The 27,793-nt window shown below is 36.1% G+C and overlaps 1 protein-coding gene across 1 annotated transcript; it reads left to right on the top strand.

Annotated features, from left to right (window-relative positions):
- Positions 1-452: 452 nt before the first annotated feature.
- LOC309868536 (small ribosomal subunit protein mS35) lies at positions 453-22,019 on the top strand (the record flags this gene model as incomplete). The annotated part of the gene is made up of 6 exons (XM_082738456.1): positions 453-493; positions 2,099-2,266; positions 4,969-5,029; positions 12,436-12,575; positions 19,339-19,448; positions 21,950-22,019. Exons 2-6 carry the CDS (start codon positions 2,123-2,125, stop codon positions 22,017-22,019), a joined length of 525 nt encoding a protein of 174 aa, XP_082594582.1. The 5' UTR covers positions 453-493; positions 2,099-2,122.
- Positions 22,020-27,793: the final 5,774 nt, after the last annotated feature.

Raw genomic sequence — 27,793 nt, 5'->3', positions numbered from 1 at the left:
TGACCACCATTTATACTCTGCCTTCTGCAACACAACTACTTAAATCACAACAGCTCTGAGGAAGATCTTACGGTTCCATTTTCCATGAAACTGAAGCTCAGAGATGTTAGATAGATTTTCTCCAGAACACAAAAAAACAGAGCCTGGATTCAAACCCCATACCCATCTGCTTCCACCTCTCTCTCTGCCTGCCTCTCTGCCTACTTGGGATCTCTGTCTGTCAAATAAATAAATAAACAAAATCTTTAAAAAAAAAAAATAGTAACTGGACTTTTCTTAACTATTTCTGACTTTTCATTAAGATGATTTAGTCCCAGAGCTTACAGAAAATGGATTATTATTTCATTTTCATGAATACCTGAAATAATCTCAGAGTTTTGGGATCATGATCACTGTTGAACAACTGTACATACTCAGTTCTCTGTAACTACTGTGTTGTCTTTTAGGTACAGCAGGCAGAACACCCAGATATGAAAGACCACTGAGAAGAAAGGTAAACACTGTGCTCTACTACATATTATCTTTATGATCTCTGAAGTTCTAAAGTGAGGCAGATATTGATGATCAGGCAGAAGAATGCTGCCCGAGAAGGCTTCACAAGGGGATGCGTACTTGGTGACTGCCAGAGCTTTGGCTCTCTTCTTTGACTGGTTTTTGTCAGTACCCCAAGAAATGGATCATCTTTGAGAAATAGACTCACATATTCCTGGGAAATAGGTATATAAACTAGAATATAGAATTATTTTTGATGGTGCTTTTAATAATTATGAAGCCTGGGATGTGTGTATTAATCTCACCAGTTTGGTCTTACGCTGTAGGCAAGTCTATAAAAGAATCCGAATCCTAAGGTCACTTGTTGAGGATGGAGTCAGAACAGAGACAAATTATTAGATGGAAGTTAACTGGTACCAAATTATAATTATCTAGAGTAGTTATTTTCACAGGAATATTACCTTCTTCCAAGGCGTACACTACCCTAGTTTTGGTATTGCATTATTGGGCATTGCCAGATTTTGCTTCTTTAAAACCCTACTTTTATATGCCAGCCGTCCCCTTCTAATGAATACAGTTTTTTAAAAAATACGTGTATGTTAATGTGATTGACTAAACTGTCACATAGCTGTTCTCTGAAACTAGGAGACTTATAATCTCTCATTATATATGTATTCAGTTAGTTTAACCTACTTACTTATTTCTAAGTTCATATTATTTATTTCTTATTTCCTCTAGTTCTCAGTTATCAGTGTCTTCTCCTGTACTGACTTCCATCAATAAAGTTCTGAAAACTATTTTAACTTGGGAAACATTCACCACCTTACACTGGTTCAGCTTATAATTTTTCAACTTTATAGTGGTGAGAAAGCAGTACACATTCAGTAGAAACTGTTCTAGGAATTTTGAATTTTGATCATTTCCTAGGCTAGCATTATGCGGTATGAGCTTGTGCGATGCTGGGCAGTGTCAGTTAGGTATAGCCACAGAGTCATGAGGATAAATAACCAATATACTTAACAACCAGTCTGTACCTTATAACTATTCTTTTTTTTTTTTGTAACTTTCAGTACAGTATTCAATAAATTATATGACATATTCAACACTTTATTATAAAATAGGCTTTGTTTTAGAAGATTTTGCTCAAATGTAAGCTAATGTAAGTGTTCTGAGCACATTTAAGGCAGGCTAGGCTAAGGTATGCTGTTTGGTAGGTTAGGTGTATTAAAAGCATTTTTAACTTATGGTGTTTTCAACTTAAACAGAGTATCCAATAAACTCATCATAAGTTGAGGAAGATCTGTATTTCAAAATACATTGTTACTCTTCAACAAAATGTAAAAAATTTGCTAAAAGTCTAAATCCACAGAAATTTTTAGTGAAGGAAGTGTGCTATTAAAGAAGATCCTTACCAGAAGCTTTGCAGAAACAGTGCAAAAATATTAGGTAGATTTGGTGTTTTTCATTTGAATAGCAGCAGCTTTATGAGAGGTCAGATTTTACATCAGTTGCAATTCTGCTTGTGTTTCTTTTTTTGTAGGTTTTTTGCTTTAAAATTAAAGATCATATTCATATTTAAAATACTAAACCATTTTATGTTCTATAGGCACTACCTCCTAGGACAGAGAAAATGACTGTTGACCAAGATTGGCCTAGTGTTTATCCTGTTGCAGCACCATTTAAACCTTCTGCTGTACCTCTTCCCATTCGAATGGGCTATCCAGTAAAAAGGGGGGTGCCCATGGCAAAGGAGGGAAATCTAGAACTATTAAAGGTAAGGTCAATTGCTGATTCATTGGCTAAGAATTATTTCTAAAGAAATGCTGGTCCTCTTCCCACTCCTACACTGCCTTGTACTTGAGGGTTCAGTATGTAGCAGCAGGTATTGTATTTTAGTTTAAACTTTTTTTCAGGTAATAATGGATGATACATTCTGATTGTCCATGGTAGAGAAGACTCAAAGAGTCCTGAGCATTTAAGAATATAACCAGTTGATCCTATGGCTTCCTTTCTGGCTTTTTCTTTTCTATTGTATTTTTTCTACCTATATCTTTCAAGTGGAACTCAGAAAAATGAAATGACCTAATTTGAGATTGAGAATTGTGACTGAAATTTACTTTTTTTTTTTTGGTAAGATTTTATTTATTTATTTGAGAGAGAGAGGGTGAGGAACCATGCACACAAGAGAACACCAACGGGGCAAGAGGCAGAGGGTGCAGGGCTTGATCACGGGGATCATGACCTTAGCTGAACACAGGCGCCTAAACAGCTGAGCCACTGAGGTGTCCCTGAAATCTACTTTTAAAGATTTTTATTTATTTTTGACACAGAGAGAGAGAGCACAAGTAGGCAGAGAGGCAGGCAGAGACAAAGGGGAAAGCAGGCTCTCCACCGAGCAGAGAGCCCAATGCAGAGTTCAATCCCAGAACCCTGAGATCATGAGCTGAGCCGACGGCAGCGGCTTAACCCATGGAGCCACCCAGGCACCCTTGAAATCTACTTTTAAAGAGATTCTAAAACTTTCTGCCCAGAAAAGTAGAATATCATTTAATATTGTTATAGTCCTTCAACTTCTTTATTTCGTGAAGCAAAATATGTCATATTCAATGCTTCAGTTGGTAGCATCTATAATGATTTATGAACTATAAGCTTTTTTTTGAAGATTTTATTTATTTATTTTTGCAAGATAGAGGGAGCATGAGCAGGGGGAGGGGAGGAGCAGAAGGAAAAGAAGACTCCCCACTGAGCAGGGAGCCCAATGCAGGGCTCAATCCCAGGATGACCTGAGCCGAACACACACACTTAACCAACTGAGCCACCCAGGTGCCATGAACTATAACCTTTTTAAAGAAAATATGAATATGTTTTGCCTGAGAAGGCATATCTTAGATGGTTCATGTTATATACGGTAAAATTGTCATAAACTGTGTTTTCCACTCTATGAGAATCTTTTTCTTCTTTTTTTTAATTGGAAGTATAGTTAACACACAATTTTACATTAGTTTCAGGTATACAACGTAGTGGTTTCACAAGTTTTTGTGCTATACGGTGCTCACTACAAATGTAGCTAGCATCTGTCACCATACAGCCCTATTACAATATCATTGACTATATTTTCTATGCTCTACCTTTTGTCCCTATGATTTACTTACTCCATAACTGGAAGCCTTTATCTCCCACTCCTCTTCACCCATTTCTCCCATCCCTCCATGTCCCTTCCCCTCCAGCCACCAGTTTGTTCTCTGAATTTAAGGGTCTGTTTCTGCTTTTTGTTCATTATGTTTTTAGATTCCACATGTAAGTGAAATCATATGGTATTTTCTTTTTCTGACGTACTTCACTTAGCATATGTATGCTACTTTTATATGCATCGCATATATATATGTTTAGTATTGAAAAACCGAAAAACAAAAAATAAATTGCTAAAAGATGGTGGTTAAAAAATGAGATGGTAATATGGAGAAGGAGTTGACTGCTGCTAGAGAGGGGTAAATGAAATTTGGAAATCTGAATGTTTCAAGGGATAAAAGAAAACAAACATTGAAGAAATTTATCATTTCTTTAAATGAAAGAAGGGAACTTAGTTTAGGGGTGTTTGGATAGCACAGTGGTTGAGTGACTCCTGATTTTGGGTGAGGTCATGATTTCAAGGTCGTGCGATCGAGCCCCACATTGGGCTTCGCACTCAATGCGGAGTCGGCTTGAGATTCTTCTCCCTCTCCCTCTGCCCCTCCCAGCTGTGTGCACACATGTGCACGTTCTCTCTGTCTCAAATAAGTAAATCTTTAAAAAGCAGTTTCTACTGAGGGTTGCTGGGGGGAGGGGGTTTGGGAGAAGGGGGTGGGACTATGGACATTGGGGAGGGTATGTGCTTTGGTGAGTGCTGTGAAGTATGTAAACCTGGTGATTCACAGACCTGTACCCCTGGGGATAAAAATATATGTTTATAAAATGGTTTTCCCTTGGGGGGAAAAAAAAACATAGACAAAAAAAAAAAAAAGCAGTTTCTAGAACAGTATGAATCCATTTATGTAAAGTCATATACATGTATCTGTTTTTTAAAGAGATGTCTAGAAGGATGTTAACCAAAGTGTTAAGACTGTAGAACCTTGAATAATTTGTATGTCTTTTTGTATTCCAGGGAAATTAAGATGATTAAACAATAATCTGTGTCCTTGAGTGCTTTTAGTTTTATAACTAAAATATGTGTACCTGTAGATTTTTGGCAGGAAGAGTACTATAAGAACAGCATTTTTTCCCCCCACAACGGCCAGTCATCATAAGATACATCATGAATCTATATTTCCCAGAATTCATTTATTGAATTCATAACACATGTGACATAGAATTAATATTGTAAAAACTAGATTTTATTTATTACAAGGTTTGTTGTGCTTAGGATTTAGTTTTATGAAATTTTTATTTTATGTTTTTGAGGTAGTAGGTGAATTTATCCTTTAAATTTCTCTATTTTAGATCCCCAATTTTCTGCATTTAACTCCTGTAGCAATTAAAAAGCACTGTGAAGCTCTTAAAGGTAAGTGATTGTTTCAGTATATGAACTTATCAATAACTTTGAACATAAAAATTTCATTTCTAATGATAAAGGGGTCAGTTCATCAAGAAGATATAACATTTGTTTATGCACCTAAATTTACGCATCTTAGTTTATGCACCTAAGATAGGAATACCTAAGTATATAAAGCACATATTAACAGAACTGAAGGGAGAAACAGATGGCAGTATAGCAATAGGAGACTTCAATATACCATTTCCAACAATAAATGGATCAGTCAGAAAATCAGTAAGGAAACACTGAATATAAACTATATGTTAGACTGGATGGGTTTAGCAGATGTTTACTGAACGTTGCATCCAAAAGAAGCAGAATACAGATTCTTCTCAAGCACATATGAAACATTCTCCAGAACAGATCATATGTTAGAGCAAAAGACAAGTCTCAACAAATGTTAAAATACTGAAGTCCTATCAGGCACCCTTTCTGATCACAGTGGTATAAAACTAGAACTCTATTACAAGAAAAACCCAGAAAGTCTTCAACAAAATATTACTTAATCAAATTCAACAGTACATTAAAAGGATCATGTCAGATCAAATGGTATTTATTTCAGGAATGCAAGTATGGTCCAACATAAAAATCAGTCAGAATGATGTATCACATTAACAAAACAAAATTAGAAGAAAACATAGGCAGTAAGCTCTTTGACGTGAGTTTTGGCAATGATTTTTGGATTCAATACCAATAGCAACGGCAACAAAAGCAAAAATAAACAGGTGGGACTATACCAAACTATAAAGCTATAGCACAGCAAAGAAAACCATTGACAAAAGGAAAGGGCAGTCTACAGAATGGGAGAAAATATTTGCAAACTTCGGGTCAGAGGTTAGTATCCAAAATATATAAAGAATTCATACAACTCAATGATAAAAAATCCCAGACAACTCAATTTAAAAATAAATAGAGGATTGGAAGAATTAATATTGTTAAAGTGTTCATACTACCCAAAACAAAGTACAGATTGAATATAATCCCTATAAAATACCAACAGCATTTTTCACAGAACTAGAAAGAAGCATCCTAAAATTTGTATGGACCCACAAAAGTCCCTGAATAACCAAGAGTCTTGAGCAAGACCAAAGGTGAAGATAACACAGTCTCAGATTTCAGGATATACAATAAGCTACAGTAATCAAAACAGTATGATATCAGGACAAAAGTAGACATATAAATCAATGGAATGGGATAGAGAGTCCATATAAGCCCATGCTTATATGGTAAATTCAGCTGTGACAAAGGAGGCAAGAATATGCAATGGGGAAAAGACAGTCTCTAATAAATGATGCTGGGAAAATGGGACAGCTGTATGCAAAAGAATGAAACTGGACCACTGGCTTAAGTCACACACAAAAATAAACTCAGAATGGATTAGTCATAAATGTGGACCTGAAATCATAAAACTGCTTAAGGAAAACATGGGCATTTCTTCGACATTGATCTTAGCACTATTTTTCTTGATGTGTCTCTTTGGAAAGGGAAATAAAAGCAGAAATAAACTTTTGAGACCACCAAAATAAAAAGCTTTTGCGCAATGAAGGAAACCATCAACAAAATGAAAAGGCAACCTACTGAATGGGAGAAGGTATTTGCAAGTGATATATCTAATAAGGGTTATATAAAATATATAAAAAACTTACACAACTCAACACCAAAATATCCCAAATAATTTGATTAAAAAATGGGCAGAGAACCTGAATAGATGTCTTTCCAAGGAAGACATACAAATCATCAGTGGACAAGTGAAAAGATGCTCAGTATAACTAATTGTGGAAAGATTAGTGCAAATCGAAGCCACAAGGAGCTGTTGCCTCTCACCTGCTAGAAATAGTTACCACCCAGAAGGCAAGGGATACCAAATGTTGGTGAAGGTGTGGAAAAAAGGGAAACCCTATTGTACTAATGGCTAGGGATGTAAATTGATATAGCCAGTATGGAATATAGTATGTAGGTCCCTTAAAAAATTAGAACTCCCGGGCGCCTGGGTGGCTCAGAGGGCTCAGGTCATGATCTCAGGGTCCTGGGATCGAGTCCCGCATCGGGCTCTCTGCTCAGCAGGGAGCCTGCTTCCTCCTCTCTCTCTCTGCCTGCCTCTCTGCCTGCTTGTGATCTCTGTCTGTCAAATAAATAAATAAATAAAATCTTCAAAAAAAAAAAATTAGAACTCCCATGTGATCCAGCAATCACACTTCTGGATATATATATGTATGTGTGTGTGAATGTGTATATGTGTGTGTGTGTGTGTGTGTGTATATATATATATATATATATTTTTTTTTTTTTTCAAAAGAAAAGGAAACATGGTATTGAAGAGATATCTGTACTCTTCTGTTCACTGCAGCATTATTTACCACAGCAAAAAATGGAAACAACCTAAGTGGGGAGTGCCTGGGTAGCTCAGTCATTAAGCGTCTGCCTTCAGCTCAGGTTATGGTCTTAGGGTCTTGGGACTGAGCACTGCATTGGGCTCCTTGCTCAGTGGGAAGCCTGCTTCTCCCTCCCCCACTTCCTCTGCTTGTGTTCCCTCTCTGTCTCTCTTTCTGTCAAATAAATAAATTAAAACCTTAAAAAAAAAGTGGGGTGTGTGTTTGATATTATTTAGTTATGAGAAGGAAGGACATCCTGCCATCTGTCACAACATAGATGGCCTTGAGGGCATTGTACTAAATGAAATAAGACAGAGAAAAACAATTGGATTATTATTTCACTTACATGTGAAATTTGAGAAGGCTGAACTCAGAAGAGTAGGGGCTACGTGGGGGAGGGAGATGTTGGTCAAAGAATACAAACTTCCAGTTTTATGATAAGTTCTGGGAATCTAACATACAGAATAGTGATTATAGTTATTAATACTGTGTTCTCTACCTGGAATTTGCTGAGAGCAGATCATAAATATTCTTAAGAAGAAATGGTAATTACGTGACACTGTGTTAGTGTTGTGAATGTAATCATGTTGCAACATATATTAAGTGCATCTAGTCAATATATCGTGTACCTTAAACTTACACAATGTTTTATGTCAACTATATCTCAATAAAAATGGAAGAACAAAACCTCATTTTTATTGTATTAAATTGTCTTATATTCATTGCTAGTTTCTCCTTTTTTTAGAAAAATTTTCAAGTTTTCAGTGAATTGTTAAGATGTCAAATCTGCAAGTTCCTTTTTTTTTTTTTTTCTTTTTTTTTGCAGACTACTCTGCAAGTGGCTATGAATAATAAATAGAACCGGAAATTGTAGTCCTTGTTCAGGTAGACTAGGGACTTAATTGTTGCATTATAGATAGCACATACATAAAGTGATGGAAGAAAATATTGCAGAGTGTTGCCTATAGATAGAAGTCAGTATAATCCAAACTGAAGATAATGTAGAAAGATGCCAAGTCAATAGTTATAGAGTCAGTAATGGGATACTTTGCAGAGAGTTATCTTGAAGAAACTATTTAAAATAAGAACTTCATAGTGATACATAGATGTGGTAACATCAAGTAGCAGAAAAACTGATGATGAAAAGCAGTAGTCTTTTATTTCTCCCTTCCCCTCAGCCCCTCATTTTAGAAGTGTTCTCTTTTAGTCATTGTTTAGGTCTGATAATTACTTGCTGAGAGTATATTTGCTTATTTTTTCCACATAGTCTCATATTTATGTATGTATGTATGTATGTATTTGACAGAGAGATCATAGGCAGAGAGGCAGGCAAAGAGAGAGGAGAAAGCAGGCTCCCCGCTGAGCAGAGAGCCAATATGGGGCTCGATCCCAGGACCCTGAGATCGTGACCCCAGCTGAAGGCAGAGGCTTAACCCACTGAGCCACCCAGGTGCCCGGTATAGTCTCTTTCTATACAGTATTTATTATATATTCTTTCTCTGTATATTTTATATATGTATAGTTATGTTAGTATATATTTTTCATTATACATACGTAAAATGGAAGTAATCACCAGACCATGACTATATTGCCAGTTCTAAATTTATTGAATTTGAACAATATTTATTGATTCCTAGATATTGGCAGAGAGAGCATGCAGAGGGGAGGGAGAGAGGAAGAGGGAAAGAGAATCTGAAGCAGAGGGTCACCTGGGTGGCTCAGTAGGTTAAAGCCTCTGCCTTTGGCTCAGGTCATGATCCCAGGGTCCTGGGATTGAGCCCCACATTGGGCTCTCTGCTCAGCAGGGAGCCTGCTTCCTCCTCTCTGCCTACTTGTGATCTCTGTCTGTCAAATAAATAAATAAATAAATAATCTTAAAAAAAAAAAAAAAAGAAAAGAATGTGAAGCAGACTCCTTGCTGAGTACAGAGCCTCACAGGGGACTCAGTCTCATGATTTTGAGATCGTGACCTGAACCAAACCAAGAGTCGGCTTAACTGACTGCACCACCCAGATAGCCCTCACTCACTTATCCTTTTTCCTTCCCACATGCACGGAGGTAAAGGCAAAGAATTTTTTTTTCATAGTTTTATGCATGTTTTCATATATACATAGACTCAATTTCTCATCTCATTTGCATTGGACTACATACAGAAGGACATTAGAATTGTTTTAGGTTCACAGCTGTTAGTGATTGGTTGTGTAGTTTAATTCAAGAGTTAGTACCTTTGAATGAATTCTTCATGCTAATTAAAAAGGAGATATATAAATGCTCAGTACACTTGTTAAGGCTTTTCAGAAAAGAAATGAAATGCAAAAGCTCTTCGCAGGTAACGTGATGATGCTGGAAGGAGAAATAGTATAGTGATCATGATTATGATATAATTTGAGCTTTTGGAAGGGCCTTTTATTGAGAAATGTAAGGAAGAAATAAAGAAGTCAAAAAGTAGGAAGAATGACTTTACTCTTACATGAAGGAAGAACAGTTTCTCCTATCTTCTTTCATGGATGTGGTCTTTTTGGGATAGTAGAATGCATTTCTATCCTTTTAGTATGTTTCTGTTTATATTGGTGCCTAGTGATAGACTGTCACTGATCATTATTCCAGATTTGTTCCTTGTTTGGCACAAACCATGTAGCACTTTTTGATCCTTTGTGAAGCCAGTTAAGGAATGTTCTGCACTGTGATAAATCTCATTTTTTTCCTTTTTAAACATTATTTTGGAATGTGCATTTATAATCTAGAAATGGGTTTTTAAATGAGGTACTTCTAAAATACTTCATAATTCTTAAATGAATGGTTTTCATATAGCACATTCAGAAAAGTTGCATTATATTTTAAGTGTTTAAGTGTTTAATCTTTCTTTGATTTTGTCTTTACACTTTTGCCAGCTTCTAGATTTAGCTTGTATCTTCCAAATAACTCAAAAGCTTTTAAAATATTTCTTCTCAATTTTCTTTTAAAGTAGGTCAGTTCAGATTTTATATCTAACTTGCAAGTGGAAAATCTGAAGCACAGGAAAGTTAGGTAATTTACCCAAACTTTAATAATCAGTGGTAGAAGTTAAGTAAAAACCAAGGTCTTTCGGATCTAGTCTATTGCTCCACCTATCAGATGAATAGGGGTCTATTATGTACTTTCCAGTTGGCTGTATTTTTTAGACATATAATCCGGTAATTTAAAAGTTGTAATTATCATCTGGTTATTGAAATGACTTATTCAAAGTTATAAAAAATAAAAGAGTCAGTACAAACCCAAGAACTCATAAAATTCTCCAAACTAGTCTCTTATAAAGTGCTTGGCAGTGTGGCATCTTAGAGTGCAGGATATTGGAATTGTTCCATGATGGGAATAAAATTTAACTTCAGTAATCATGCTCTTTCCATTTTATTTAAATGTCAGAATTGTGGAGCTACTTCTTTCCCCTCAAGTGTGTGAGTATTGCTCTCTTAAGCAGGGTGTTCAGGGAATGGTGTGAGCTATACTTAATTTGTTACCATATATTTAGTTATAAATCTTGGAGAGTCTTTGTGGCATTTTGCTGACTGGTATTAAAGCCTATAAAGGGAGCTAAATATAGTACCTACTATAAGAAAATTGTTAACTAGGGTAAAGCCTCTGCCTTCGGCTCAGGTCATGATCCACGGTTCTGGGATCGAGCCCCACATCGGGCTCTCTGCTCAGCAGGCAGCCTGCTTCCCTTCCTCTCTCTCTGCCTGCCTCTCTGCCTACTTGTGATCTCTGTCTGTCAAATAAATAAATAAAATCTTTAAAAAAAAAGAAAGAAAATTGTTAACTATAGGAAATGTTATTGACAAAGTACCTTTCACTGTCCCTTAAATGGTCACGTGGAAGGGTTTCCACATATGTCTGTGCTTGTGACCAGCCTCTCCTGCAGTCATGCTTTTTGGAAAAAGCACAGACCCCCTGAGATTTAATAGGTTTGACCTAAGAAACCAATTACTTTTAGGTATTCTTCGAATGAATGAAGATTCTTAGAATGCAGTGAAATTTCCATGGAGGGGAGGCTGATAGTGCCAGAAGTACATCTCAAGCTGAGAGCCCTCTACCTCACTAACTTTATAGGAATAGGGCAAAATGAAATCAGCTACCTTCTTACGGAGTCCCTCAATACAGATAGCTGTAGGACATGCCAGGAGCTCTTTTTCTTTTCAGCCCCCTCTCCCCTATTCCCCACCCCTCCACTGAAGGCCTGAGTTTGTATGTGCTGTGGAGATCTGTGCTGTGGAGATAGACGGTGCACCACATTTTTGTCACAGTGCTTGAAACTTCCCATTGTGGCCCACTTCTCACAGCCAGTCCCATCTCCCCTTTAGGCTAGTTGTGTTGCCTGAATCTGAGGACAAGTCTGTTCCTTTTTCCATTTAGCTTCGTTGGCACAGAAGTCACCTAGAGGAAACATGAGTTACTGTAAGGATCTACTTAGTAATGCCCTAGACTGTACCTGTTCAGTTTGAGGCCCTATTCAGCTCAGTTTCTGAGAGAATGGAGACCATATCTCTCTTCTAAGAGCTCTTTCAGAGCCTTTTTCAGTTCCCCTCAGAACTTTAGTAACTTTCATTTGGGAATGAATTACTATTAACTGTTGCTTTTCTCAAAAATAATTAACACTCTGAGCACTATGAACTGTTTGCTTTTAGTTGGTGAGTGAGGGGGGATTAAACTGCCCCATAACTGGGTATGTGCAAAGCTATAATAAGCTTCTATCAAGTCATAGCTTCCTTTTAACCAAGCTTACTGCTCCTCACCAAACCCAAGTTATCTGAGTCTTTCATTTAATCACATTCCCTAACGAGGATTCATCTGAGAAGAAAAGGGGTGAAGGATGATGATGTGTTTGTGAGGTGCAGAAGAGAGTCTGCTCTTTCATTCCATGTAGCTCGAGAGTCATCTCCCTCAGTGATTTGGTCTGGTAGCGCACATTGCAACGAGAATGTACTTGGCGAAACTATACTTGAGATTATTTTTCTTAATTCTCAGATTTCTGCACTGAGTGGCCAGCTGCTCTGGACAGTGATGAAAAATGTGAGAAGCATTTTCCCATTGAAGTGGACACAACTGATTATGTTTCAGCAGGACCATCTATCCGAAACCCCAAAGCACGAGTAGTAACCTTAAGGGTAAGGAATATTTTTCTAAAAATAAGAATTATTATAATACATTAATTCAAAATAACATTTTGTATATAGAAAACTGATACTGTAGAAAATTTGGAAAACAGTGAAAATTTTAAAGTATTAAATAAAATTGCCTCTAATTCTACTACTTATAAATAACCTTGACTACTGGAATTCATTTTAGTATATATATAGTCAACCTTTGTGTATGTTAATAGGATGATACTATATTTGATTAGTTATCTGCTCTTTTTTATTTAACAATGTGAATTAAAATTTTTCCAAGGTTATAAAACATTCTTTAATTTTTTTATTGAAGTATAGTTGACATACATTATTATATTAATACCAGGTGTACAAGCTAGTGATGATTATATACATTACAAAATACTCACTATGATAAGTGCAGTTACCATCTGTTAGCATACAAAGTTATCACTCTTTAATATTATCTTTTTATTTTATTTTTAAGTTATCTCCATACCCAAGGTGGGGCTTGAACTCAAAACCCCAAGATCAAGAGTCACATCCTCTACTGAGTGAGCCAGCCAAATGCCCCTCTTTAATATATTATTAATGGCTACATAGAATAACGTAAATCAGGGTCTTTTCTATGCTAAGAGAGTGTTTGAGGCTGAACACTGATATATAATAAGAGACCAAAATCTGAATATTTGGGCTTTTTGTTTACTCTTTCAGAGATTTCTTAGGAAATGAGAGATAAATAAGAGTGGTTTTAATTCTCCTTTTTAAATATCTATACCTTGTTTTTATCTTTTCTTTTTGTCTTTTTCATTAGGTGAAACTTCTAAAATAATGTTTATGTAGTCCTTTATGCTGTTCTATACAATGGATGTGCCTCTGGCTTTTAGCTTCTAAGTATACACTGGTATTCAGTTTGAGATAATAGCCTCTATTAGGTTAACGATGTGTCCTAGTCCTATAGCATTTTTGAAATGATCTCCTTTGAATTAATGTAGTAATGAATTATATGGTTGTATTTACACTTACTGAAGTGTTCTGAACCCTGATTATTTCATAGTACATCATTCTTTTGCCTTCCTATGGATCTGCTCTGTTAGCATTTTCTTTAGGATCGTTTGTTGCTTGGAGAAACATTAAATCCCTGCTCCTACCCATCAGAGCATGTCACATACTATTGCAGTTCCAAGTGTCTTGCTGTAGTAACTTCCAAGTTAGTATTTGAAACCACTGTTTTCTCCGGTAAGAGTCTTGATCCACATGGCATAGCTTTCTCACACAGCAGTCACAGAGCAGTTACCTGATGGGTTTTTGTTTTTTGTTTTTTTGTTTTTAACTAAAAAAAAATTAGATTTATGGAAAACTTTCAAGGATAGTTCACAGAATCCTCCTATATTTCACACCAAATTTCTTATGTTGTTAACATTTTTACTATTGTGGTACATTTATTACAACGAGCCAATATTGATACATTATTAATTAAAGTTCATACTTTATTCAGATTTTCTTTTTAAAGATTTTATTTCTTTATTTGAGAAACAGCACTCATGAGACAGAACATGAGTTGGAGGGCATGGGAGAGGGAGAGGCAGGCTTGCCGCTGAGCAGGAAGCCCTGTTGACACCAGGCTCTGTCTCAGGACCCTAGGATCATGCTCTGAGCCAAAGGCAGATGCTTAACAGACTGAGCCACCCAGGTGCCCCTATTCAGATTTCTTTAGGCACCTCTTGACTGTGGTGGTTTCTCAGAATTTACTTGTTTTTAGTGACCTTGACAGTTTTGAGAAGTACTAGTTATGTATTTTGTGGAATGTACTTCATTTTAGATTTGTTTGATTTTCTTCTCATGCTTAGAATGGTATGTATTTTGGGGAAGAAAACCTCACCAGTAAAGTGCCATTTCGTCATATCATAGCAAAGGTGGAGACTCCTTTTTTTTTTTTTTTTTTTACACTCAAAAAATTAGATTTTGTACTCCATGTAGTTTTTATTTTAAATCAGAACAGTCCATGTTTGGGGTGCCTAAGTGGCTCAGACAGTTAAGCGGCTACCTTTGGCCAGGGTCATGATCACAGGGTTCTGGGATCAAGACCTACTTTGGGCTCCTTGCTCAGCTGGGAGCCTGCTTCTCCCTCTACCCCTCCCCTGCTCATGTGTGCTCTCTCTCTCCCTCCCTCCCCTTCTCTCTTTGTCTCTTTGACAAATAAATAAAATCTTTTTAAAAAATGAAAAAGAAAGGGCTCGTGGGTGGCTCAGTGGGTTAAAGCCTCTGCCTTTGGCTCAGGTCATGATGCCAGGGTCCTGGGTTCGAGCCCCATATCGGGCTCTGCTCAGCGGGGAGCCTGCTTCCCCCTCTCTCTCTGCCTGCTTCTCTGCCTACTTGTGATCTCTGTATGTCAAATAAAATCTTAAAAAAAAAATGAAAAAGAACATTCCATGTGGACTGCAAAAATATGTTGACAGTCTCGCAACCATTTTTACACTATAAGGTAACAAGTAGATAAACTTTAATTTCTAGAAATATTATTAGAGGTACATCCATGTTTGATTTGTAATTTTCTTTCTTTGAAAGGTTTTGGTATCAGGATTGTGCCTTCTTTATGAAATAAATTTACAAAGCTCGTCAGTCTTTTTTTCTTCCCTAGAATAGTTTAAATATCATAGCATTATATTTATATGTTTGGAGAAATTGAAAATATTAAAATCACAAAAGACAATACATGTTTACTGTATAAATTTTAGAAAATCTAGATAAAGGGGGGGAAACCTTAAAATTATGCTTGGCCAACATTCCACAGGTTAATATAAATTGCCTAAGGAGTAAGGCGCCTGGCTGGTTCAGTCAGAGGAGCATGTGACTCTGGATCTCAGGGATGTGAGTTTGAGCCCCATGTTGGGTATAGAGATTACCTAAAAATGTTTTTAAAAATTTTTTTAAAAAGTACCTAGGGGTAATTAATACCTGATATATTTTTAATAATTTAGTAAATGTTGCCTCTTTTTAATAATAATGATGATAATAACAACCAGCTGTTGTCAAGCTCCATGTTAAGTGATTTAAAAAATCTCTGAACTCAGAATCAGGAAATCTAGAATTTTGCCTTACTTTTTGTGGGCCTTAATCTTCAGTACCAGAATAGACATCCGGTTCCCTACTTGTTCTGTTTGTTTATTTTATTTTACATAAAAATAATCCGACTGCATTATTTGAAGTATCCCACAAGATACCACTTACCTATGAGGCCGCCATCCACTTTTGTCTCCTTTTTTTAAAAATTTTTTTTTAAAGATTTTATTTATTTATTTATTTGACAGAGAGATAGAGAGAGAGATCACAAGTAGGCAGAGAGGCAGGCAGAGAGAAAAGGGGAAGCAGGCTCCCCGCTGAGTGGAGAGCCCAAAGTGGGGCTTGGTCCCAGGACCCTGAGATCATGACCTGAGCCAAAAGCAGAGGCCCAACCCACTGAGCCACCCAGGGGCCTCCTGTCTTCTTTTTGTCTTATACCACCATGTGAAACCTTCATCACTTCTTTGTGTTCTTTTCCTAACTCACATCTGCCCTTCTCGGACTCTTTTCACTCTACCCACTGACAGTTGAAGCTCAGTGGTGGTGTCCTGAATGGTATCATTTCAAGGGTAAAAGTAGGTAAAACAGTGGGACTAAAGCATGTGCATTCCTGTGTGACTTATTTTTTTATTTTATTTATTTTGGGGGGGGAGAACATGAGAGAGAACCTGAGTTCTCTTCGGGGGTATAGGGAGGGAGGGAGAGAGAATCCCATGCAGTCTTCTTGCCCAGTGCAGAGCCCAGTGTGGGGCTTGATCTCACAACCCCAAGATCATGACCAAAATCAAGAGTCAGATATTTAACCAGGTGTCGCCTGGCATTATTTAAAGTAATATTGTGAAGCCAGTCAAATAGTATAAAGTACTATATTAAGAGATACTCGAGGCCACTGGGTGGCTCAGTGGTTAAAGCCTTTGCCTTCGGCTTAGGTCATGATCTCAGGGTCCTGGGATCGGGTCCCGCATCGGGCTCTCTGCTCAGTGGGGAGCTTGCTTCCCCCCTCCCTCTGCCTGCTTCTCTGCCTACTTGTGATCTCTCTCACTCTGTCAAATAAATAAATAAAATCTTTAAAAAAAAAAAGATACTCAAATTTTTAAATTCAGAGAAAGAAAGATGGTATCATATTTTTCTTGATAGTCATAAAGGTAGTGCTGAATTAAAAACAATATTTGTGTAGGACTTTTCTTTAAAAATGGCTTTCTTCTATTTATTCTCATTTATTCCTGACAAAAATCCTGTGAGTACTTTGTTTTGTAAATGAGGAAACAGTAAGATCAAGTGATTTAAGGTCACTTAGCAAATAAAATTGCAAATCTAGAAATCAAACCCAGGTCTTGTCTTTTGTATATAACTATAGTTCTTTAACTGACGTACTGTGCTTCTAAATAGAGAAGGTACTTCACACAATTAGGTTTATTTCTCAATTTATGTAACTCTTAAATATGGGCATTTGAAAGTATATACATAAAACCATGATCTCCTATGATTTGAAATGTCAGTGTTGTTTTGGGGGATAATGTTAATACAGTATTGATGCTTTAAAATGTAGCAAAAGAAAAGTCCAAGCATTCTTTGGAATTCTGGAAAAAGAATGGTAATGATTGCTGCTCAATTTCAGAGTCAGACTGTTCATCTAGTTTAATGACTACAATTTTGCAGTGCCTTTGAGTGCTAGCAGGTGGCGTGAGTGTACCATATGGCTCTAAAATATTTGGAGTTTCTGGCATAAACGCTGTATAATTTTTGAACATTCAAAGTGTTAATGTGAATGTTAGTTTTAAAGCAGTTACAATAATCAGCATTGGTGCCATTTTTTTTTTTACTACTTCTTACATAAAAAGCTAGAACACTTAAATTTTTTAAATTGTAAATTTTTAAATTTATTGTTGAAAATGATTACATTGAAGGGAGTTTTAAAAGGAAAAAAATCATTCCATTCTCTTATTCTAACGTAAAAACTATTCTTTGTACTGTATCTGTATGCATGCATATGTACAAGTATGTTAATAATTAGGGGTACATTCATTTCACTATTTCCTTTTAAGTAATTCTTATCGTTAATAATCAGAATTATATTTCTTATACCTCAAGCTGATAAACTGGTTGTTGATACGTATTCTTTCTAGGGGACTGTGGTAATTTGTACTGCCTGCACATAGGACCATTCTGTTAGGTTGATATTTAATAGTCAATGTTTTTCCTGCATTTATTCTTTAAAAGTATATTTTTATTTATTTATTTCCTATATTTTCTTAGTTCAAATAAAAATTCACAGTGCTTAAAAAAAACATGTATCCTTTCTTTTTTTCATTAATGTGTTCATTCAACAAATACATGTCATATGTTCTTTAAGTGCTAGGCCATCACCAAAAATGGGACTGATACCGTTCTTACCCTGGAGAGTTTGCAGGCTAGTGGGAAAAATGGAAAAATAAATAAGCTCTTCTGCTATAAAGGCTTGAGGGAAGTGCAGGGTTATTGAAGCTAACGAGAAGTAGATGTGATTGTAAAATCTTATTGAGCCTTTTTTTCTCTTCATATAGTTATGGATTTTTCTTATTCTTAATGCCGTCCATGGAAAAACAGTGTGTGGCTTACCTTACTTAACTGTATTCTAATATCTAACCTATTTTTCTATGTCAAGTCTAGTTTTCTTTTAGATACCTTCAGTCCATGCCATAATTCTCTCCAAATTAAAAACTGTTCATGTAGTCCAGTGTTTCCCAAAATATGTTTTAAGGAAGACTAATTCCATGAACTGTCCCTTGAAAAATAGAATATGAGGTCAGATAAATCTGGAAATTGTTACATAAGAACTCTGCGTCTTGAAATTTCAGAATGCTCATTAGCATATTACCACTTCTAAGAAGTCCTTCTATAAAGAACCCAGTTTAACTCTGTATTATCTGAATATATTCAACAAAAATAGCCTTTTTAGAGAAATACTTCTTTTTTTTTAAATATTTTATTTATTTATTTAACAGCCAGAGAACACAAGTAGGCAGAGAGGCAGGCAGAGAGAGAGGAGGAAGCAGGCTCCCTGCTGAGCAGAGAGCCCGATGTGGGGCTCAATCCCAGGACCCTGGGATCATGACCTGAGCAGAAGGCAGAGGCTTTAACCCACTGAGCCACCCAGGTGCCCCGAGAAATAATTCTACTTAACAGCCTCTCGGACTAGTATTAACATTTTGAGAAATGTCGAGCTGAATTTCAAATGTCTTGATCCTTCATGAATGCTCTATACCATCTTCCATGAGATACCTGTACCTTTTAAAATAAATACCCCTAAGCAAGTTGCAATGATAAAAGTCTCATAATTGCGTGGTAGAAATATCTTAAAGCATTTTTGTTTTATCCCAGTATTCTTATATTCCAGCTTTACTAATACTAATTGAGTGTAATTCTTAGTGCTACTCATAAGCTGTAATATCATTTATTTAAGAGACTTATTGGTTTTAACAGGAAAGGTGCTAATGCCCAGAACTTTCAACTCAAAACAGTTTCCTCCTCCTCCTTTTTTTTTCCCCCATGAGTAAGATCAGGCTTCATAATGCATGCCGTTTGCTAACTCTACATAGACAACAGTACAGGTTGCAAAAGTTTCTTTTTGGTTAGTTTAACATTAAATGATATTGATACTGGGTTTTGGGGTTTTCTTTTCACTAAACAAAGTATCTGAAATAATTCTTTTCAAATAACTTTTTCTTGTATTTTTAAGGTTAAACTTTCCAGTTTGAATTTAGATGATCATGCAAAGAAGAAACTCATTAAACTTGTGGGAGAGCGATACTGCAAGACTACAGATGTACTTACCATCAAAACAGACAGGTAAAGAAAAGTTCAGCCAATTGGTCATTGTGTTGTTTTTATTGGTCATTGTGTTGTTTTATTATCTTCCAGTCTTCTGGCAGTCCTTTCCTTAAGAAATGACATTGAAAATCAGGGTATACATAAACAATGAATTCTGGTACACTGAAAAGAAATTAAAACAATAAAAAAAAATCGGGGTAGCCTTATACATCAACATAAACTAACGTATTAGGTCAGTGAAGTTGTCCCATTCATGTTTTTATTTATTTTATTTTTTCTTAAAGATTTTATTTATTTGACAGAGAGAGACACAGTGAGAGAGGGAACACAAGCAGGGGGAGTGGAAGAGGGAGAAGCAGGCTTCCCACCAAGTAGGGAGCCCGATGCAGGGCTCCATCCTAGGACCCTGGGATCATCACCTGAGCCAAAGGCAAACACTTAACAACTGAGCCACCCAGCCACCTACATTTCATGTGTTTAATATCTTCACACTAGTCTACTGTTGCTGTCCTCTTTATGGACATGGAGAGGCTTGCCTAACTGCCTAGTTAAATTATTATTGTTATTTTTCAGTCTGGATTCTAATATATCCATGTGAATAAGACTCAGGGAAGATGTTAGAAGAGAACAAAAGTGTGATTGGCTAGTGATTAAGGTTTAAACTGATTTTTACAAAGTCAAAGATCTTTCAGTTCAAAATTTAAATGATTAAATACAGAAATTTAATTTACCCAGGCAATTTTGTAAATAAGAATTTTAGTGAATTTGCTTCATAAAAACAGTATTAAATTTACCTCATATGAATTTATAAATTGTGTTATTTGAGGTGAAGAAGGGTTATTGGTATGTTTTTACAAAAGGGTTATTTTATTTCTGTTTCTGGAAGGCGGGGAAGGGTAGAAGGAAAGGGGGAGAGAGAGAATCTTAAACAGGCTCCATGCCCACCACGGAGCCCAACACGGGGCATGATCTTGTGACCCCAAGATCGTGACCTGAGCAAAATCAAGAGTCAGACACTTAACGGACTGAGCCCCCAGGTGCCCCAGGATTATTTTATTTTTATCTTACCATATTTGGCTGTTTCTGAATTATGTCAAAATATAAAGACCTGCCTTTAAAGAAAAGCAAGTGGGCAGATATCTTCTCTCCCTTCCCATTCTAGTTTCAAAGCTCTTGGAAGTCATTTAAGTTTTATGTCCTCCTTCTTAATGGTGAGAAGTAGTAGTATGGCATATATAAATGAAGGCAATAATGAGGGGTGGAAAAAACTTGGGAACCCTGGTTTTAGAGTATTATAGTATGGGGGAAAATAGATTTGAGATATATTAGTAATATTCTTTTTTACTGTCTTTAGAAAATGTAAAATAAGGTTGAGTTTTTAGTTTGTGCAGCTTAAAAAATTACTTTTAATGTGTTGCTCTTTGAAATTCTGTAAGTATCTGACAGAATTTTTCCCTAAGTTTTCCAGTGTTGGTGGGTGTGGGTGTGTGTTTATGGTAGCAACTATTTAGAGAACTATTAAACCTAAATATGTAGAATAAGCAGAGTACTGTTAAAGTCACTTGTCATGTGATGGTTTTGTTTTTTTTTTTTAAGATTTTATTTATTTAATTGACAGAAAGAGGGAGAGAGTGAGTCCAAGCAGGGGGAGCAGCAGGCAGAGGGAGAAGCAGGCTCCCCACTGAGCAGAGTCCAACATGGGACTCCATCCCAGGACCCTGGGATCATGACCTGAGCCAAAGGCAGATGCTTAACTTACTGAGCCACCGATATGCTCCTGTCAAATGATGATTTTATTTTATATTTAAAGAAATTGGAATTAATGATTTCTAAAAGCTTAATTTGTTATCTCATATTTTTTTTTTAAGATTTTATTTATTTATTTGACAGACAGAAATCACAAGTAGGCAGAGAAGCAGGCAGAGAGAGAGAAGGGGAAACAGGCTCCTGCTGAGCAGAGAGCCCTATGTGGGGCTCGATCCCAGGATCCTGAGACCATGACCTGAGCCGAAGGCAGAGACTCAATCCACTGAGCCACCCAGGCGCCCCTGTTATCTCATATTTATATAGAAGTTTTATCTAGTATTAGGTCATTAATTCTATTTTAAATACAACAACTTCAGTATAGCATTGAATAGTATAGCTTATTTTTTTTTAAAACTTGGCTCTGGAGAAATCAAGATGAACGTTTTGATTAGCCACTGTCTTTAGTCTATCTCTATTTTTAAAATGACCTCAGTAGATACACTCACACTGTCCAGCAGACTCTTAGCCCCCAAGATTGTGAAGGGCACTTGGATTGGACACAGTCATATTAAAAATAGTGTAAAACTATTATCAGATACAAATAACTCCCATTAGTGATGAAAACAAAGAGAAATAAAAGGTAGGATATTCCCTGAATATAGAGAATACCTGAATATAAGTTATCCTTTGTATTTAGTGTTTGTATATTTTGCAAATTATTTTATGTACTGAATTTTTAAAATTTTGACTTCTTCTCTCTCTTTCTCTTACAGGTGCCCTTTAAAGAGACAGAATTATGATTATGCACTCTATCTGCTAACAGTTTTATACCATGAGTCTTAGGTAAGTGATTGTGTGTGAATGTTTAATAATTTTGTCAGGATAATTTAGATGGTGTTAACATTTCAAAACAGTCTGTGACAGTTAGTCGGTTGAGGATTTAATGAACCACTAAACTACAGATGAAATGTTATAAATAATTTCTACTGACATTGAAATTGAGGACCTTGAAATAGATTATGCAGTCCATCTCAGTTCCATCTTACAGAAATCAGATGACCAAATACTAAATGCCTTTAAAATTCAGAGTTTCTGTCTTCGTTTAGAAGATCTGAATTTTTTTTTTCTTTTGTTTGACTTTGGCTGAAAGTTATCAAAGTTATAGAAGGGAGTTCATCTGTATAACTCAAGAATTTAGAATGCATCCTGCTGTTCAAATAAACTTCATAACAAAGCCCCAAAACTTTATAGAAAGGTATTTTAAATATTTATTAAAATTTTTAGTTAACACATAGCCTTTTGTGTGAACATTTCACTAGTTTACATCAGAGACAATTAAGGGCAATTATTTATTTAATTTTAGTATTAAAAATAGTCTTGTGTCTGAGTTTTTTGAGATTTAATACAGGCATACACATTTATTTATAAGGAAGTTTTTGCTTGAGCATCAACTTACTAATTTAAAGTTGGTATCTAATAGTTTGGGTAACTCAAAGTTTTAAATATTATTTTTAAAAATTAAAATAATTTAAAATATGCATAAATTAATTTTTTTGCAGCTTGCCTAACAGACATGGGACTCAGTAGTATTTTCTATTAGGAACATATGAAGGAATGGAAATAGGAGAGTGTCACTCTCTTTAGATGTTTGAAGGACTTCATATTAAAGAAAGGTTAGATTTGTTTTTCATGACTTTTAGGTATTACAACAAGGTAAAAGCAATAGAGAAACAGACTTTGTCACTGAGTACAAACTTTCTAAGAGAGTCCTCTAAAGATGGAGTGTGCTACTTTTAATTGGTAGAGAACATTCCATCCTTTGGCTACTTAATGGAGATATGGTGGTGAAAGGATCACTCTCTGTGGATAGATAGTTGGATTAGATGCCCTTGGGAATCTCCTGCCATCCCTGAGTTGTTGTAATTGAGTAAACACATGCAACCATTCTCCAGACTGCTCACAGCATTCTCTTCATAATAACAGTAAAACTGTAGCACAAGAGCTTAAGTGGAAAAGAAAAGAAAAGGAAATTTTGTTGCCAGGTTACTAAAGAACAAAAAGTAGCTGGTAGCTTTTCTCTTCTGAGGTATTCTAATTATCATATTTTATCCAGATTTTCTAGTTCCTGGCTTCAGGAGCAACATCATAATAGCAGTTAATCTCTCTTTCCTGTCAGTTGATTTTATAAATGCCTTTGGCTTAATGTAATTAAGTTCTCTTTTGAACCAGCAACATGGTTGAATTAGCTATAGCTCTATGGCTGATCCTGAAAGAGTTAATACCAAACAATAAAAACTGACCAGTTTTGAGTCTCTTTTGCCAGCAGCCTGGAAATTGAATTTGCCCCAAAGGAAATGACAGGCATAAATAAATTCAGTGAAAGTTGACTTACTGGATTCTTTCTGTGGTTCCATGACATAGAATCCAAACAAGTTTGTATTCTGGATTCACACAAGTAGCCTTTGATCTTTAATGCTAATTACTTTGATGCCAGAATAAGTGGCCACATACATCTGTCCTAAACAGATATAATTAAATAATTTCTGTATTAAACTTGGCTCTTAATCCTTTCTAAATAAGTACCATCAATGAAGAAACTTTAAGAGAATGCAGATGAGCCGTGAAATTTTGCAGAGCTGGTGGAACAGAATTTTTATTGAATTGAAGTTCTTTTTTCCTTCACTTTCCTTCCTTTCTGGAATTCAGACTTGAAATTGATGTTACCAAACTGGTATTTAATCAAATATTTAGAGAACCCCCTTTTAATCCATTTCTTTTTAACTAGTTTCGGAGTATTTAATACCTAAAAGTAAGCTGCTCTTAATTTTCTGGCTTTTTAACCTTTTTGTGGAGGTTACCTCTAAGTGTTGAGGGGAAAGTAGTTGATTTTATGTAGCACACAGTTCTGAAACTTCTATGAAAACGTGTTCATCTAGACTTGAGGATAAAGAAATTTACTACTGTATGCTATTCAAACAGTTTAACTTTGGAAGTATCAAAGTAAATGTTGAAAAGCATAGATTTCACATACCCTAGACTTCAAGCAGTGAGTTAAAGAATGGTTATGGCAGTGCTAGGAGGTGATGAGACATGCTTTAGACCATTTATCCTTCCGCAGTTCAAAGAAGGAAAGAGAGTTGTAGAAATTTGTTTCAGTCTTTCAGTATGACATGTTGTTAGCATAGGAGTGAATTAACTTTTATCCTTTGGAACCTGATTGACCTGGATTTGAATTCCATTACTTCCTATGTAGCTTTGGCCAGCTATTTGGCCTCCTAGGTTCACTTTTCTTCTAAGTGTTTTCGGGTAGAATTTGCATGAAATGTCTGGTAGGTAGCAGGCTCTCAGTAAATGGTGGCTATTAACATTATTGTTAATACTAAAAGGAAGAAAGATTTGTCTTTGGATTTCAAATTAATTTATTCCCATTTAACTTGACAGAGACTTTATATAGGTAATCAGATCTGTACCCTGTTGTATTTGAATTTTTAGAACAGGTATCCTTCTCAGCATTCTGACATGCTGATAATAACAAAACTTCCTAGATTTTAACTTCGTGCCATGATATTCTTTAAAGCTTCCACAAGTAATTTGGTTAAGAAATGATCAGATGAAACATTTTGTAAAATGATTTGCACAAAAGATAGACACTGGGGGAAGAAAAAAAACACTTACTTTATAGAGATCTGAAATCAAATTCCAAGGATTCTTGAATAATTTGATATTTAATTACTTATAGTTCCTTTTTTAAATTTGAATTTTCAACTGTCTTATGTGGATTCCATGATAGTCTTATTACCAGTCAAAAATACATCTAGCTTTATACTAAATTGGTTCTGGAAAGCCACATAACAAACTTCTGAGTCGGGTAATTTCACACTCAGAGTTCTTTTCTTTTTTTTTTTAAAGATTTTATTTATTTATTTGACAGAGAAAGATCACAAGCAGGCAGAGAGACAGGCAGAGAGAGAGAGGAGGAAGCAGGCTTCCCACTGAGCAGAGAGCCCAATGTGGGGCTCGACCCCAGGACCCTGGGATCATGACCTGAGCCGAAGGCAGAGGCTTTAACCCGCTGAGCCACCCAGGCGCCCCTCAGAGTTCATTTTTGAAGTAAAGAGTTCATGTCAAAGTAAGAAGTTCAGGGGCAGTGGGGTGGCTCAATTGGTTAAGCATCTCTTTTCAGCTCAGGTCATGATCCCAGGATCCTGGGATTGAGCCCCTTGTTAGGCTCCCTGCTCTGTGGAGATCCTGCTTCTCCCTTTCTCTCTATCTCAAATAATAAAATCGTTAAAAAAAAAAAGTTCATTTTTAAAGCAGACCTTATCACAGACGTATCTGATAATGAAGAGTCCTTTTGCAGCTCCATCATCACCATTTAATGTTTGGTCTGTGAGTTCCTTATGATGTGTGGAATACATGGAATGCACGTATATTTCCAGGTGATAGTAAAGAACTCTTTTTTTTTTTTTTAAAGATTTTATTTATTAATTTGACAGAGAGAAATCACAAGTAGATGGAGAGGCAGCCAGAAAGAGAGAGGGAAGCAGGCTCCCTGCTGTGCAGAGAGCCCGATGCGGGACTCGATCACAGGACCCTGAGATCATGACCTGAGCCGAAGGCAGTGGCTTAACCCACTGAACCACCCAGGCGCCCCAGTAAAGAACTCTTGAATGATGTTTGTAATGTTGTGTACTCTTTCCTGCATTCAGCAGTAATTTTGTCTTGTGTACCACGTACAGTGCTAGGTATTGCTCAGACTATGAAAGTGAAAGAGCTCTGCCTTTAGGTACCTTTATTTCTGGAGAGAACCAGTAAGTTATAACGTGGTCTGTTTCACTCAGTAACGGAGGTAGGAACACGGTGTTGTGAGAGCCACTGATGAGTATTAATTCTCCCTGGAAGCTTCACAAGAACTGGTGACTGGTTTTGGAAGATAAATAGGAAGATGCAGTAGAGCAGTGGGTGAAGGACTCTGGCCTTGTGGATGTAGAGAGCCGGCGGAAGTTGGGTGTGGCCGGGGTGTAAGGCTGATAGGGCAGAGGTAAGGAGTTGAGACCAGGAAAACAAGTCAGAGCCAGGTTGTGAACAGGTTGTATGGCTTATTTACAGAGTATAAAATTGTATCCAGAGGGCAAAATTGAGCTGAGGTAGCATTTTACTAGTTGTTTAAGAAAGTACCCCTTTCACTTTTTTAATGTTTATGAAATAGTAAACCATCCGTATAGCAAATGTCAGGTGTACTTTCATTAAAATGAACTGTTTATTGATTGATGGGGTAAAAGTTTACTGGTTGCCTATTACTTGCTTGGTGTTGTTGCATATGGGGTTTAATATATAAGGAGGAAGACTTTGTCTTTTCCATTGAGGAACACTAGTAGAAACAAGGTTTAGTAGTAAATATTACAAAAGTGTTGTTATATAGTTTACGATGTTGTATAGGTTACTATTTAATTTTTAATTTTTCTACTTATTGTATATCCTTCAACACTTCAGTTGATACCTGCTTTGAGCCTATTTTTTATGATATAATTGATGTATAATATCATATTTGTTTCAGGTGGTAAAGTGTAATGCTTCCATAACATATGTTATGAAATGATCACATTATGTCTAGTTAACATTCATCCACTCATCACTGCATATAGTTACAAATGTTTTTTTCTTGTGATGAGAACTTTTGAAATTTACTCTTAGTAACTTTCAAATATGCAGTACAGTATTATTAACTGTAGTCACCATGGTGTACATGACATCCCCATGATTTGCTTTCTAACTGGAAGTTTGTACCTATTAACCATCTTCACTCACTTTGCTCAACCCTAGCTTCTAGCAGCCACCAATTTGTTCTGTTGCTATACGTTGAGGTGTTTTAGATTCCACACATAAATGAGATCATATGTTCTATATCTTTCTCTGACTTTTTTTCACTTAGCTTAATGCCTTCAAGAGCCATTCATGTTGTCACAGATGGTAGGAGTTCCTTTTTTTGGCTGAATAATAGTCCATAGTGTATATGTATGTATGCTTGCATACATACACACTTAACTCTTTATCGGTTTATCCATCATTGGACACAGAGATTGTTTCCATGTCTTGGCTATTGTAAATAATGTTGCAGTGAACTTGAGGGTGCAGGTATTTTTTCAAGTTAATGTTCCTTTTCTTTGGATGTATACCCAGAAGTGGAGTTGCTTGATCTTGTGATAGTTATATTTTTAATTTCTTGAGGAACTTCTGTACTGTTTTCCACAGTGGCTGTACCAATTTACATTCCCACCAGCAGTTTTCTCCCTATCTTTATCAATACTTGTTATTTCTTGTCTTTTTGAGAATAACCATTGTAACAGGGGTGAAGTGTTCTTTCATTGTCTTTCATTGTCCTTTTGATTTGCATTTCACTGGTGACTGATGTGGAACATCTTTTCATGTGTCTTTTAGGCCATCTGTATGTCTTTGGAAAAGTGGGTATTTAGATCTTCTCATTCTCAAATTGTTTTTCTGCTTGAGTTGTTATGAGTTCTTCATATATTTTGGATATTAATTCAACAGATGAATTTGAGCCTTTTATTCTTTGCGTAACTCCTATCTCACATAAATAGCAAGTTATACTGTCTCAT

This window comes from Mustela nivalis, assembly GCF_964662115.1.
Source record: "Mustela nivalis genome assembly, chromosome: 7".
Classification (NCBI taxonomy): domain Eukaryota; kingdom Metazoa; phylum Chordata; class Mammalia; order Carnivora; family Mustelidae; genus Mustela; species Mustela nivalis.
The sequence above is the reverse complement of the archived record's forward strand: the minus strand, read 5'-3'. Positions and strand labels throughout refer to the sequence as shown.